This window comes from Microtus oregoni, unplaced genomic scaffold (genome assembly GCF_018167655.1).
Source record: "Microtus oregoni isolate MIOR12 unplaced genomic scaffold, Mior012 000025F_ref0000491, whole genome shotgun sequence".
NCBI lineage: Eukaryota > Metazoa > Chordata > Mammalia > Rodentia > Cricetidae > Microtus > Microtus oregoni.
Window position 1 is genome coordinate 2816874 of NW_024543084.1, and position 15887 is coordinate 2832760.

At 37.4% G+C, this 15887-nt stretch overlaps 1 protein-coding gene across 1 annotated transcript in view; it reads right to left on the reverse strand.

Annotated features, from left to right (window-relative positions):
- The window catches only part of LOC121462866 (rho GTPase-activating protein 15), a 568141-nt gene that overhangs the window by 284709 nt on the left and 267545 nt on the right, over positions 1 to 15887 (reverse strand). The window contains exons 6-7 of the mRNA XM_041674830.1: positions 14806 to 14904; positions 13385 to 13508 (exon numbers count right to left, since the gene is read on the reverse strand). Of these exons, the coding sequence (XP_041530764.1) occupies positions 13385 to 13508; positions 14806 to 14904 (223 nt within the window). The remainder of the gene's footprint in view (positions 1 to 13384; positions 13509 to 14805; positions 14905 to 15887) is intronic.

Consider the following 15887-nt stretch of genomic DNA (forward strand, 5'->3'; position numbering starts at 1 on the left):
AATATTCCTGTGTAAGCTGTCCTGAAGTATGGCGCTAAATAAATGAAGATATCCGGACAGTCCAGCCTGTCTTCTTACTGTGCAATGACATTTTAAGTGACTTAATGTTTACAAAAAACTTCTTAGTGAAATTCATTAAGAATACATTTATATTTGTCTATTTTGTTCTTTAATTCCTAGATTTACCCACATCAGGTTGCAGGGATATTTCATTTGTATTTTAATAAATAAAGCTTGCCTGAAGTTCTGAGAGTAAACCAGCCCCACTGGTTAGCCTTACAGACCAGGCAGTGGTGACACACACCTTTAATCCCAATAGCCACACCAGTTTGCCATAGAAATTGGGAGGTAGTGGTGCATGTCTTTAATTCCAGCACTAGAGAGGAATATAAGACAGGAGGAGACAGCGCTCACACACTGTCTTATTCTGAGATTCTAGGAGGCAGGATAGCCATTTCGAACTGAGGTAGATGTGAGAGCCAGTGGCTGGTTGTTTCGTTTTTCTGACCTTCAGGATGGCTTTATTTATTAAAACACAAGTGAAATAGCACTATATGAGGTGATATTTTATCTCCGAAATAATCACCATCAGTTTTTTCCTAGAGATGAAATCATTCGCTACTAGAAGGCTTAAGTAGGCCTCATTCTAAGTTTGCTCACTGTTTATGGAAACTCAAATGTGAGTCTATTTTTGTTTTCCTTGCACCTTTTCCAAACAACTTAACTTAAGTATAGCTTGTTGAGCCTTGGTTGTTTTGGCAGGCATCACTGAAATGCTAATAAGCTAGCTCTAGGTAGTAATACAGCAGCTGAGCTGTGAGTCATCCAGATTAAGATATCTAACCTGAAAGGTTGATAGGAAGTGATTACAGTACTCAAGAACAAAGCAAAAATTAGGTAACCTATGGAATCATATCATTATTTTTGCCCTTGGAGAAGTGGATTAACTTCCAGAGGATGCGTGTGGAAACCAACATTCTCTGAACAGGATTTGTGTGGAAGATGAAAGATAAACAGAAATTTGGATCCATTCTGCATGTGGAATTAGTGGAATTCCTGGAAATTGGTGGAATATCTCACAGACTTGCTTATGAATGGTTTATTATTTGTTTCTTTTGATGAATTTGGTTTAATTTTAGAATCGCTTTTGTGTGTATTGCTGCTGCCCTTTGTCCTGCCATTTCAATGTTCGGGATATAGTGATGGCTATAGTGCAGGCAAACGAACACAGGAAGAGTAGCTCTTGACTCTGTCAAAATTCATGTGATATCACGAATTAGAAGGGAGTGATGAGACGAAATGAATATTTACCATCTCAAACCATGCATTGTCAGGAAATGGCCAACTCAACAGCCCTGTGCAGGCTAGATTAGACAGGCTCCAAAGTGCTCTGACTCTGGCCTGTTGCAAACTGATTTAGGGAGTCAGTGTGATGTGGTAAAGTATTTATCAAACTTTACTATGTCTATATCTTACCTATTAAAATGCAATCTCCTGGGGGCTGTTAATTACCGAGTTTGTGGCTTTTCCCGTAGAGTTCAGTTCACAACACCCACTTCAGGTGATTCACAACTACCTGAAAATTCATTTCCAGGGGCTCTGATGTCCTGTCTGGCTTTCTTGGGTACCCACAGATATATGCAATACACATAAATAAACCATAAAATACGATTTGTAAAGAAATGTCCTCTCTGCTCAGTGAGTTTGGGTTGGGTCTTGGGAATCCAGTCTTTCCTATGAACAAGCTCCAGCTGATACGATTGTCATTGGTCCCTTGGCCGCATTTTGTGTGTCAAGACTATAGACGATATAGACTCTGAAAGCCAGTGGTTAGAGACAGACTCTGCTTAACTTTCCATCTTATATTTTTGAAGACACAGAAGAAATGGAATTTTTGGAACTGTCAAGAATCCTTCCAATATGTTCCAGGAAAACCTGCCACCTCAGAAATCTTTGGAGTCTGTCTCTGTTCCCACTGCTAGCTTGGGCCTGCAGCATCTGTTACTTGGTCTGCTGCAGTATTTTCTTACCTCTGATCTTTCATTGTTTTCTCTCATCTGTAGAAATGGTTACTTTAAAAAACCAGACCTGTTCTGTACTTTTGCCAACAATGTAGCACTTTATTAATATTGCTTTCAGTACAACAATGTCCGTGTAAGCCCTTGGCCAAATAGTTCATTCTTGTTTACTAACCAGACTTACAGTTGTTGTTTCCCCGATGATTATATGCTGTAGGTTCAGAAATCTCTAAAATCCGCCTGCATTCGCGGGCTCTCTGATTTCTATTCTAATATGTATTCATATTATTTCCCTATTATTCTCTCTTCTGCATTTGAAAGGCTCCCACAGCCTCACAGCAGCAGCAAACCTGAGGGCCCTTTGCTTCCCGTACTCTGACAACCTTCTTCTGTGTGCTACTTTTGGGTACAAGTTTCAAGTGTTTGTTCTCTGAATACAAACATATTATTTTTTTGGGGGGGGGGGGAGTGACTTCCAGAAGGACCCATAGTACTTCACCCTTCAAGGAGGGCCCTATCCTTCAACCTTTCCCTTTACTATGTGAACATCAAATTGTTGCTTTCTTTGGGACTCTCCCCTCATTTGCTCAGTAATTTTCTTACTCACTTTGTTTTAACATCAATATGCCAGTGCTCTAGACTGCTTTCTCAAAAACTAGGATGCGGAGAGGTAAGCTTCAGGTCATCACGTATTTCCCTCTGGCACTCAGACCTAGTGGATCAGGGTGATTCTGGTTTAAGCAAACGATGAATGCCATGGTCAGCTAGGTTATCTCACTCAGATAGCATGGTATCTTGGATACAGGGCACAGGGAGGGTGTCCAGGTATGTTTGATAGTTGGTCAACAGAATTGTCTTTCTTGAAATAAGACATTTAGAGACTTTCATGTAACTCCTTATAAGATAGTTAAAGTCCATGTATTTGAAGCACATTACTCCCTATGGCACACCAAATTCCTTAAGGAAACAGAAAATAATAAACAAAAGTATATGTGATATTCCAGGTTAACACTGACTAATAGAAGTATGTTAAAATTAAATCTTTGACAGATTATGAATTTGCTTATTCTGCACTTATTTTATAGCAAAATGTACAGGGAGACAACCAGTACTAAAGACATTTCAAAAAATCATATGGAAACCTACCACTGTAGAAGCTTCCTAAAATATATACACAAACATTATAAAAAGATTTTAAGTGGAATTATCCTGTCACAAGACAACAGTGCTTCTACTAGACACTAGAGGATAACAAGTGCAAAACACAGTGCCAGGAATGGGTTACCTCTTTTGGAGTTGTTGGCAAGAAGGCCCGAAAGACCCTCCAAACAGGCTATTGCCAAACTCGACTGTCAGACCCTGTTGCTGAAGATACCTCATGTATGAAGAAACCGAGCTGGCAATGAACTGGAAGCTTCAGAACCACTGGATAGCCTTCATAGCACTGAAAGATGTTGTGGATATTCCCAGAGGAAAAACGGAATCACTAACCTTAACCAGTTGTGAATTCTACACAGCAATAGCTAGCCTTGCAAGACATGCCCAGTTACGCACAATAGTGGCATGAACATCATGAGAGTAACCAACCACTTTCTTGCGGGAGTTAAGACCCCCTCTACAGGTTGAAACACAGACCTGGAACCCTTATCAGGATGAAGAAAGTTTTTACATAGCTTATGCACCTCAGGGGGAGGACTTACAGTTATTACTCTGTTCAATGGACATAACACTAAAGTGACATAAGGTTTTATCATTAGTTCCTGTTGATGGGTGTATCTGTCAACCATCATCGGAAAAGCTGCTTTGTGCCACATAGAAAATTAACACAGGGACTGGTCAAGGTGCACAGAGTAAAAGACTCTGGAATACTTAACCCTAAACTTAATATCTATATTAAACAACCTCCCTGAATTCTTCGGGACAGTCATGGAGGAGGAAGAAGAAAGAGTGTAAGAGCTAGAGTTGGTGGTTGACCAAAGGAAATGGGTTTTTCTCTGGACACAAGAGGACAGCTGCACACATGAATTCACAGCAGTGGAGACCGCATACAGAAGACCCACACAAGTTCAAAAGTGCCAGACTTAATTCCAGCATGGAGTGGAGAAGAGGACCCCAAGTCCCACCTCTGCTTAAGTGGCCTTTGGCAACTGAGAAACAGTGGGAGAAAGAGAGTAAGTTTTCTTTAAAAGTAAAGCCCCTGATGGGTTAGCTATCCTCTAGTGAAAACCATAAATTCAAGAATATATGGGAGTTGCCAGGCGGTGGTGGCGCACGCCTTTAATCCCAGCACTCAGGAGGCAGAGGCAGGCGGATCTCTGTGAGTTCGAGACCAGCCTGGTCTACAAGAGCTAGTTCCAGGACAGGCTCCAAAACCACAGAGAAACCCTGTCTAGAAAAACCACAAAAAAAAAAAAAAGAATATATGGGAGTGAATCAATATACATTGTATGAAATTATTTAAGAACTAATAAAAATGGGTTAAATAAGTACATTTTTGTTTTCTGCTCTAAATGTAGAAACTGATAAATTTATAATAGACAAAATTGGGGATACTTTACTTGAAAATTCACTCATAGTAATTATTATATCAAGTATTTATATGACAACATAAAATTTACAAATACCTTATATATACTTAAACTGTGATTTTTACATTACTCTTACATTTAGTACATATATTTCCATCCTATTCAAATTTTCCTTTGTGTCATTTAATAATTACATTGAAATATCTATTATAGTTAAATAACAGATCAATTTTAGGATATTTAAAAGAAAGTATGTAAATCACATAGCTGTGTATCTTGGATTAAGAATGACACTCAAGTACATAAAGTTGAAAAGCCAGTGTATTAACATCTGTCCCAGTTAGCCTGAATCGTCAATTTGACACACCCTAGAGTCATTCGAGAAGGGAGTCTTAATCGAAACGCTAACCAGATCAGACTGATCTATAGGCAAGTCTGTTAGCGTCTTTATTGTTAATTGATGGAGATTCTAGCCCATGTTATGTGTTGGGCAATTTATCTTTGAATGTATAGGAAAGCTAGCTAAGCATAACCCGAGGGTGAACTAGCAAAGAGTGTTACTTCATAGTGTCTGTTGCAAGTTCCTGCCTGAGTCCCTGTTCTGACTTCCTTCAAGGATGGATTATGACCTGCAAATATAAGTCAAACAAACCCTTTTCTCACCTACAAAACCAAACCAAATCAAAGGTACTCAAACTTTTCACTCTTACACCCTTACCTCTTATATAATTCCACCCAGCTTTTAAAGAGTGTGATGAGGGACAGAATTTCTGTAACTCTTGTTTTAAGTTGGATTTCTATGAACAGAAGAGAAAATTATCTTCATAGATTTCAAAAATTATCAAAACTTTAACTTTCCTACATTAAAAACACCATTTTATTTTGTAGACTCAAATATAATGTAAAAAATTAAAATCAGTGCCCATAAAAAAAGCATCAAGAATGGGTATGAATCACCACAATTCTTTAAAACACAACGGAATGTTAAAATAGAACATTGAGAGATGGTGACCTGAGCTCAGATGTATGAGATGTTATCTCAGTATGCGTATGTGTAGGGGAGTAGGCTTAAGATGATGTCAACAGGCTGAGCTATGGATCCAGGTCTTTAGCTCATTTCTCTGGAAAAGAATATGAGGAACACAGATTCGGGGGAAGGACCCTTGAGAAGAAGGGGCAGGCAGACAATGAAGAACTGTTTATAGTAGTCTAGTGGAATTATGTCTGTCTATTATGCTAGTTTGAGTAGAAATATTTGAAAAGCAATACAGGAAGTAGATAGAGGAGGAGAAAAAGGAAGAGAAACTGTTTTGACTCTTTGAGCTCAGTTTTGGACTTTGGAAAACACTATGTCTGAAAGAAGGATTCTTTTGTTTCTTTTCCTTCCTTGTTTTCTAAAGGTGACCTTGAACATAATCTGTAACAGAGAATGACCTTGAACTTTTGATCCTCTAGCGCGTACCCCCTGAGTGCTAAGATTATAAGTGTGTGCCACCGTGATTATTGCCCACAGGAAAATTTTAGTCTTACATTTTCTTATAGTCATGTCATCTCACATTTTGTCTCAAGTTTGAAGTCAATTAATTTTGTGTTCAATAGGATACATCTATTTTCAGCAAGAGTTAAAGAATAAGGATGTTGCCTTTAGTTATTATTTAAGTAATCAAAATATCCATAAACCATTTCTCTAAGAAAAGAAATAAACTTGATGTTATAGGTCACTTTTTAAAAAAATAAATTTCAAGAGGTATATCTGTTATTTTCAGATTTATTTCATATTGTCTGATAGAAGTTGTATTTGATTTTCCTTAAAGGATGGGGGATATACTATGAGTAACAAAAAAACAAGCTGTTTTCCTAAGAACACACTGAAGATTCAATGCTTACAATGAGTACTTCTCCAAACATGTCAGGGAACCCATTCTGACATCCAACAAAATACCTTAAAAAGAAAGTTACATTCTTTTAGGCTTTTGAGGAATTATAGTACAAGTTTCTGTGGTCTATAAACAAAGGGAGTGGGTGGACCACATGGATCTTGAGTATAGAATGAGTAAGTGATCTTTTGCATCTAAAACAGTGTTTTCTCAACACAGAAAGCCGAGAATGTAAAAAAGTTTCAAATAGCATGCTTAGAAATGGCACTTAAAATTTAGTTGACAATAATGAATGATTACCCTATGCTTAACTTCATAAGAAAAGGTTAACATGTACCTAATTCTCTGGCATGGAGTAGAAAGGATAAAACTTTTAGAGAAGTTCAAAGAATATTATTTTCTTTTGTTTATAATCACAACAGTGTACTAGCAGTTATGAAATAATGCTGGAGAGTAGGGAAAAGAGCCCCCAGAATTTGGCCTATTATTGAAAGAAAGTCACCCTTTGACCTAATGAAATCAGAAATTGATTAACTGTGGTTCATCTAAGGAGAAATATGGTCAGAGTGTTATTGCCAGGGTCAGGAGGAAGATGGGGTGATCTAGTGATGGAGGACTCAGAGGCTTACACGGACAGGAGAATAGCTCATGCTTCAAGATGCATGGCTGTGGATGCCCAACGGGCAGAGGGTAATATCAGCCCTTAGATGTTAAAGAAGAGATTCATCAGAGCTTGCTTTGCTCAGCTCATAACTAATTCCTCGTATCTAATGATTCATAGGGAACTAAATGGTTTGAAGAAATTACAATCTATGGGTTCTACCAAAGTTGAGATTGCTGCTGGCTATCATGAAAACACAGAGCAGAAGAGATAGTCAAAGTTACACGGATACCTGGCATAGTTCTGAAACTTCGTGAATAATAGTGTTTGGACAAATGCATTCACATGTCTGCTTAGCAAGTATGTATTTAATCTTTAATGTTTTCCTTTTCTGAATTTAAACACTAGCCTCAATAGCATTTTAATGTACATGTTTTAAGTAATCTGAAATATGTTCAACAAAGAGTGAGCCCCTTAATCTTTGGAAAATGATCAATGAACAGATAGACTTTAAATAACTAAAATCATTCATTTAAAAAATATTTTTATTCAATAGTTTTCCTCAAGTGGTATTGAATAAAATTGTTGCCAGGAGAAACATTTTTTTTTTTTTTGGTGTCAGGGGGAAGAAGTAAGGTGAATGACCATAGTACTTAATAAAGAAGCTTTATCCTTCCAACTTTTCAATGTAATGATAACTCACAGTAATCTATGCAAATATTATGAGGTTCTTTTTTTGGTAAGATTTTTATTTTTCTTCTTAACTATATTTGATTTATATCTGAGAGTTTAACATTGTTTTTTCTTTCTTAGCAGATGGCTTATTCATCTTATTATTTGTAAGCATTGGCAGGGTTATGTGGTTTCATATAAAATTCATAATAAGAAAACCTTTACAATATGTATTTTTATGAGTCTCCAAGACAGGCTTCTCAGTGTGTATCTCAAACAACTGCTAATTACATGTTTATCTGAGAAAATAGTATGAATTTTCAATTTGGGTTAATAACAAATATATTACAAGATTTCTTAATTATATTCTTACTAGAAAGGCCATAAGGGTCATAAGTATAAAAAATACTGGTTTGGGGGAAGAGTTGGAAAACAGTGGGTTATCAAGGTTGTTTTCCAAAGGTCTTAATATTAATCATAAATAAAATTAGATCTTTCTTTAAAAGTATTCATATTGCAGTTTAAACATGTAGCTATTCTTTTATTGAATTATAGAAATGCCTAATATCTAACTTTCCAGTTTTTAGTTGAGAAACATTAAAATGCAAACAGAAAAGATGAAAAAGATAGTATCTAATAAACTGTGTATTTACCACCTAGACCCAGTAAGTTAGTTGTTGGGACAATATCAGATGTATTCTACCATTATATCCATAGCTTGTCTTGCAGAAGACTCGTTTCCTGACATGCTACTAAATCTTCCTTTCCGGGCTTTGACTTCTCTGTACCATACTCTTCATCCTGGTTTAGCTGTGCTACACTTTCCTGCAGCTTCTGTGGTGTGCAGGGTTCATGATTTCTAGTTAGAACCATTCTGAAATCCTCCTTGCTTGTTATAATTTTTGTAGGTCTGAGAGAGTAGTAAGCAAGCTGGATGATAATGGTGCAGCTGAAAAGTCCCAGTTCTCAGGGCCAGGGGTTTGGCTAGCTCAGAATGAACGGCTCCTTAAAAATACCACTGTAAATGGCTTCAGAGAGTCCAAGGTGATTTGCTCCCTATATATAATTGCCTAAAGTAAATTGGGTCAAGATCTAGGCTACCATTTTACAATGACACCGTACTGTTGCTGGTGAGAAATACGATTATTTAGATTATCACAAAATATCACTGCTTTTTTATTAAACTTATTTCACTCGGCCTGATAATGATTATTCCACAGCACAATAAAGGTTTGCAGATTTTTAATTTTCAGCATTGTATTAATATCTCATTTATCTCTAGTCTGTCTTCATTTCTATAACCTCATTATGGTATATGAACCATTATTAAAGTATGTGAAACTGAGAAAACCACACGGAAATACTTTTAGGATTTTGCCCAAACATATTTTTATCTTATTAAAAAAAATCAAAAGAGAAATGCATTTCCTGTTAGTACTTTACCATGTGACTTTTAAAACTTATGTTAATTTTTGAGTTCATACATTTATAAGGTTGAAAGTGTTTTATATAAAATTTATCCTTCCCACTTGTAGATTTTAGAGTTTGGCAGTCTTACAGGCATGAGATAGATTACAACAGAAGGACCACATTTTCTATCTGTTTGTTTGTCTGTCTGTCTTTATTTGAAAGCAAAGACAGTGAATGCAAGAATTTTGTGTACATTTTAGTGGTATTTGCTAAGAAACAACATTCATATTCCATGACTGTGAATACGGGAATAAATCAGAGCTTTGTCTGAAGTACTTGCTGGATGCTGAAGCTTTCCATTAACCAGGACTTCTTAATGACATGCTCTTCTGGGCATTAAGTAATCAAGGGCATCTCTTGGCTCCATTCTACTGGGTCCTGACGTGCTGCTCCCAAGAATGCCCTGGCTGCCATTTTCACCTGGGGAGGTGCCAGGGGAAGGACCAGCTGCTCATATTTAGACGTTTGCAGCTATGACTCCCATATCCAATTCTGGCTCCTCTCCTGTATTTCCTGTACCCTCAGGGAGAAGGATGCAGAGTGTGTGTGCCCTGCTCCAGCCTTCCATCAGACACCACCCTTGGCTCATACCCGTCTTGGTGCCATCTGCTTGGAGACATGGAGGATAATAAAAGAGGCTCCCATTTATTGAGTGCCTGCTGTGAACTAAGTATTTACATCTCCAATTTCAAATTTTCACATGATCCTAGAAGGATGTTATCAGACCCATTTTTATAGTTCTGGAAAGGAACACTTGGAAAAGTTAAAAAAGCTCTCCCAAGTAATGTGATGCCATGATTATATTTGGGCCTTTCCTCTTTTCCATCAGTGGGAGAGACTCTCTCTCTCTCTCTCCTTGGAGAAATCTGTGAGCACTGTGTCTGATTGACTCTTCACTTTCCATAGCAGCCTTCCCTAGAGAGCTGATCTCCTGCTCTCATCCCAGGCTGCTGTCCTGAATTTCTCACAGTGATTTGGCCCTCCCGTTGAATTTTCTGGCTTCTTGTCTGTTAGACTCAACTGATATCTTAAAATATCCGATTAGTACTTGATAGTGTTGGCAGGTTGGAATCATATTTTTTTTTTAAAGGAAAGTATATTTTAACTCAACTTTCTGATTTCACTCATTAGGAGAACATATTTTTTCCCATGTTAATCGGAAAAACTGGACAAAGAAATGACCACCTGTTAGCTGCTAATGAAGTTCACATGCCTTTTTAAAAAAGTAATTCTGGCTTTTTCTGCTTACAATCTTGGCGACAAAACTCATGGGAACATCAAGGGCACAGGAAGCCAAAGGCAGCAAACAGACAATAGAGTTTGTGCTTGGACTACTAATAAGGGTGAAATCACTGTCAATGTGACTCCACATAATTATCGAATCTCCAGACAGTGACTTAAAACAGAATGTGTGATTTAAGAAACCTAAACTTTGGATATTCAGATATAAGACCTAGTTCAGAAGGGTTTCACAACATGGGAGCTCCTACTTGAAGTTTTAAAAAAGCCCAAACATGCTTTAATGATTTCAAACCTGTGGTCTAATTTAGGATGTTGCAGATAGGTCAATCACTATGCCTTTCAAGTGAAAATAAATACATGCATAAGATCAGATATAACTTAGTTTAAACAGTGATTTGCTGCATCCTACCTTGAAAGAAGTCTTACAACTCTACACAGCCAAGAAGACACGGGCAAGAAATAGTTTTGAAAATTGTGATTAACATTAAAGACTAAATGGACCTTTTATTTTAATGGTAAAATTCATCTAGGAATTCTGGCATCTTGGTTTAAGTTAGCTGACTTGTATAGATTTCATTTTTACTTTTTGGCAAAGGTCCACCCAAGGGCAAGTTCGAAACAGATTAACGTTTATTTGTTCACTTAACCAGAGTGCAGTTAAAAGAGCAGGTTGTAAAAACAGATTGCTTGAGTTTGACATGTGTCTCTTTATTGTCTTACACACATTAGCCTCATTCTAGGTGCCTTGGCTACCACATTCAAAATACAGGGTTAAAAAAGGTAACCGTTTCTTAGGATTGATGAGTTCGAATAAAATAAGCACTTGGCTCCAGGGGTCCAGTACATACAAAATTGGTGTGAGAGATCCTTCTGTCTATGTGTTGCTTTTATTGATTAATGAATAAAGAACTGCTTTGAGCCTATGGCAAGGGCAGAACAGAACTGGGGGAGGGGGGGAGCTAGGCTGTATGCTGGCAGCTTTAAAGAGGATGGAGTCAGACAGACGCCATGGAGCAGCTGCCAGAGTCAGACATGCAGAATCTTTGCTGGTAAGCCACTGCCACGTGGTAATGCACGGATTAAAGGAGATGGGTTAAATTAATATGTAAGAGTTAGCCAATAAGAAGCTAGAGCTAATAGGCCAGGCAGTGATTTAAATAATCTGGTTTCTGTCTGATTATTTCCGGTCTGAGCTAACCAGGCGGCTGGGACAAACAAGCGGCTCATTGCGACACAAAATAGTGTCATATATTAGTGCTGTTTTAACTTAAAAGTCATTGTACAATTAAGGAGATTTTGATTTGAATAAATACCTGCCTTCTGCTCATCTTTTGACAAGAATGACTTTGCTCTCAAACTGATTAAATTATTGTCTTTGTCAATGGGGGGAAAATACAAAGAACTGAAGATTCTTTCCATAGAATTTCTTTTCCAAGAATCATTCTAAAACTTTTAATATAATTACCATTTAATACAGAATATGTCAGCCTCAGTTTCTCAAACAGGCTGCTGCAAATGTTTTCCCCCACTGCTTCAGGGTTTAGAGACAAGTCAAGTTCTTTTCCACAGCTGTAATTAAATCTCAGCTTTCAGATCCGCTAATCACTGCATCACAGACCCTTGTGTGTTTACTACAAAATACTTACGTAATTAACATTAAACATATACTTACAACTGAATTCTAATGCTGTAATCTTACCTTATACCTTATCCCATGGGAAATGAAGGGGGGACAACTCAAGAATTAAGGGAAAACATTAGGTAAATGAAATTGACTCTAAATAAAATCTTTTAAAAGACATTCCTGAGTTTCTCTACCCATTCCCTGTGTACTCTTGTAGGCATAGGCAGTGAGAACCTTCTTCATTTGCCACATCACACAAACGGCTAGCTCAATCAGTCTTGGATAGATGCAGCAAACTATGGTATAGGCCTTCAACAATGCCTTCCTTTCAAAAAGGAATCTCTATTCAACTTCTCCTGTAACTTCAAAAACTGTGGATCCTAATAATTCAGCTTTGAAAGACATGTTGCCACACATACACATACTTTCCTAATGAGATATATATATATATATATATATATATATATATATATATATCTACCACACAGTTTTGTTTGCACTACATGTATTGGTAGTTCAGCTTACTGACTTGTTTTTAAGTTTCAAAAGCTAGGATCTAACTACATACACCTTCAGACAGAGAAAAATGGCTAATAGGAGCTAGATAGAAGGTTCATGGAAGATTCTATAGTTTTTAAGACTGGGAAACTGGTTTCTCTGATATGAAATATATCTTCATGTGCTTTCAGAAGTCTAAGACTCAAATTTACTCAGTGAGATACATGTAGCAGGTTTCAATAAGCTCCTTTTGTTGAGAAAGAAGCAGAATGCCTTAAAAAAATTAGATTTTGCAGACCATCATGTAAATGGCATAAGTTGTTCTTACTTCAGATTCAATTGTTTTAGAAGTAGAACTTCCAAATATATGTAACTTCAATAACCATCAGCTGTCACATTTCCTGTCAACTCTGGGACACACATTTTACATCTTCCTGGTATTCTGGAAGTGTGGATTGTTGCATAGGCTGTTGGCTTAGTTGGGCCAACTGTGGTGGTCACTTGTGTCTTTTAATATATGAAAATCAAATGGTCAGCATGCCAGATGCTTGACATTTCCCACTCTCAAAATCAATCACCGGTCTGAACTCCATGGCTATTACTCAGAGACTCAGAGGTTTGCTGTAAGCAGAGACCATGACCTTGGAACAATTATTTTCTCAAAAGACATTACCAATAACGATGTGAGTAGAATGCCCAGACTGCCCTCCAGCGCATGAATCCCTAGGTAGGAAATGGTTGTGAACCTTGCAAAGTAGTCTGGCTTTGGCTTAAATCTCATTTTAATGCATTTATATTTCATAAGCACTGCATTTAGACAGAGGTAAAACGAGCGAGTCAAAGAAAACACTCACTGAAAGACTTCCTGTTCTCTGGTTTCTGTTCTTTTCTATCACCGTGGCAATGACTCAGCAGTTCAGTACTTGAGGATCTCTGGAGATTGAACAACTCCAGGGACTGGCAACTCGGATTCTTCGGCTGGAAATAACAAGCAATACCTTGAATACTTTTACTAGGAAGAAAGCATTCACCAAACTGTTTCATGTTTTGTCTTGATGCTACATGTAACCAGACTTTGGAATACATTAATTATTTTGGGGATATGGCCTCTGTCTACGCACAATGCTTACACTGATTCATACACCAAAACAGTGTTCACTAAATGCTATGAATATTCAAAGAACTTCACACACAGCAACCCAGTTACTCCTCTCAGGCATTCAGAAAGGCTGCCACATACTGAGGAAACAGACAGAAGGAAAAGAACCCACCTTTCCCAAACCATGCAGCTACTAAATAGGATCTGCCTTCAAATTCAGAAATTTTGGACTTATACTTCATATTTGAAGTTAATAATCCGTGTGTTTGCTCCCTTTTTATGGAGGCTCTGTTGATGCTATGGAAAGACTTTTAATTTGTAGAGTTTGATCTTAAAAGGATACAATGAAAGATTTTGAATATATTCTCCTATTTTATAAGCTATTAAAAGCTCTCAAGAGCCGGGCGGTAATGGCGGACGCCTTTAATCCCAGCACTCGGGAGGCAGAGGCAGGCGGATCTCTGTGAGTTCGAGACCAGCCTGGTCTACAAGAGCTAGTTCCAGGACAGGCTCCAAAACCACAGAGAAACCCTGTCTCGAAAAACCAAAAAAAAAAAAAGAAAAAAAGAAAAAAAAAAAAGCTCTCAAAAACATTTTCCAAATAATTCTTATAAAATACTAGTGAGTTAAAATTAAGTTAGTAAGAAACAGTTTTAAATAATTTAGGCCTTTGAAACGTATACTCTGAGTGTGTTATTTAAGTCAACTTCCTGAAGTTCTAGGTGTCTAACATTCTTGGGAAGAACATTCTAGCTTAGCTGGGAAATAATAAAAACAAGCATAAATGATTTTTATCTGTGGTATTATAACAGTAAGTACAGTCATAAATGCAGAGATATTTACTTTCCAGAATATATATTAGAGACTACATAAATGGAAAATGGAAAAATGCAATACTTTCGAAGCGCTTGTGTGCTTTTACAACCTCCAATAAATGAATGCCCGTGTTATTCTAGAAAAAGAACGCAGCAGTTTTGAAGGAGAGAAATTAAATGGCATTTACCTCACAAATCCTGTCTGCAAGCAAGGTTCCCAGTGTTCTTTATTAAGCTTAAAATAGCTAATATCTCTCAGCTGTAGGATCCATTTAGACGTGTGAACGTTAGACGCCTGAACAGTAAGATTTAAATGACTACATTTTAATTAATAAATGTAACAGCCCAAACAAATACATACCAATCTGTCAATTGCATTTTTGATAGCATGGAACCAATCCAATATGATGAAGTCAATATCTGACTGGAGAAGGAACTCATTTCCTGATGCTGTTGTGATCTGAGAGGAGAAATTGACAGGAAAGAGCACCATGTTAGATAGATTTCTTACGTGAAAAAGCCCTTCTCAAGAACACGTTTATCACATGGACAAGTTTCCTTGTATTCCCGTAATTGTCTTGCTGGGAACTAAGGCCACTACTGTCATTTTGAACTTCTCTCTGTAAACTGTTTTTTTTTTTCACGTCATAACAAATACATGATTGTTTTAGTAATCGAAAGATTAACTCAGAGCAGGACTAAAGCTGAGTTCCTTTCTCTCCAGCTTCAGCAGAAAGAAGTTGAGGGATCCAACAGTGCATGCACGAGATAAAAGCCAAGAGAAGTGCCCAGCCTGTGTCAGAATTCACTCTGGGCTGTTGGCTCTTTCCTGTCTGTCGTTTTCAAATCTAATAGTATCTCTATATTTGATTTTCTTTTACGGAGGGCTCTAAAAGAGATTATTTACCAAAGAGACTAATGCCGACTTTTGCAAAAGGTCATTCAGATGAATAACTTCGGGTCGTTCCTGGCTTCCTACAGTAAAGCTCTATAGGAAAGCCATAAAGGACCAATTTCCTCACAAAGAGAGTGTATTAGAATACGGTTTCATTTGCATATTAGAACCTTTGGTAGAAAGTATAAATCAACATCAGTTTCCAGCCTCTCAGTGCTGTTAAGTGGTTGGCGATGCTTAGCATAGCCATCATTTTCCATTGCAGTGGATCCTTCCCTTCAGACACGAGACATGATAGGACCCTATACAAATACAGCAAGCAATCCTTTTGATTCCACCCATAAAGGACTTGTTAGGGGAAAATTTGATTAGCGTGAAAGTGGACATGTTTTTCCTATGAGGCCGCCAATCTGAACTGTGAAGGTTTTCTCTTTGTATTATTAACCTTTTTTTGGAGCAAGAGGACAGACATTTCTCAACAACCGGCACACATCAAGCCAGGCAACAGAACTTTAGAGGATTGGCATTTCAAGAAAATCTGTCAGGAG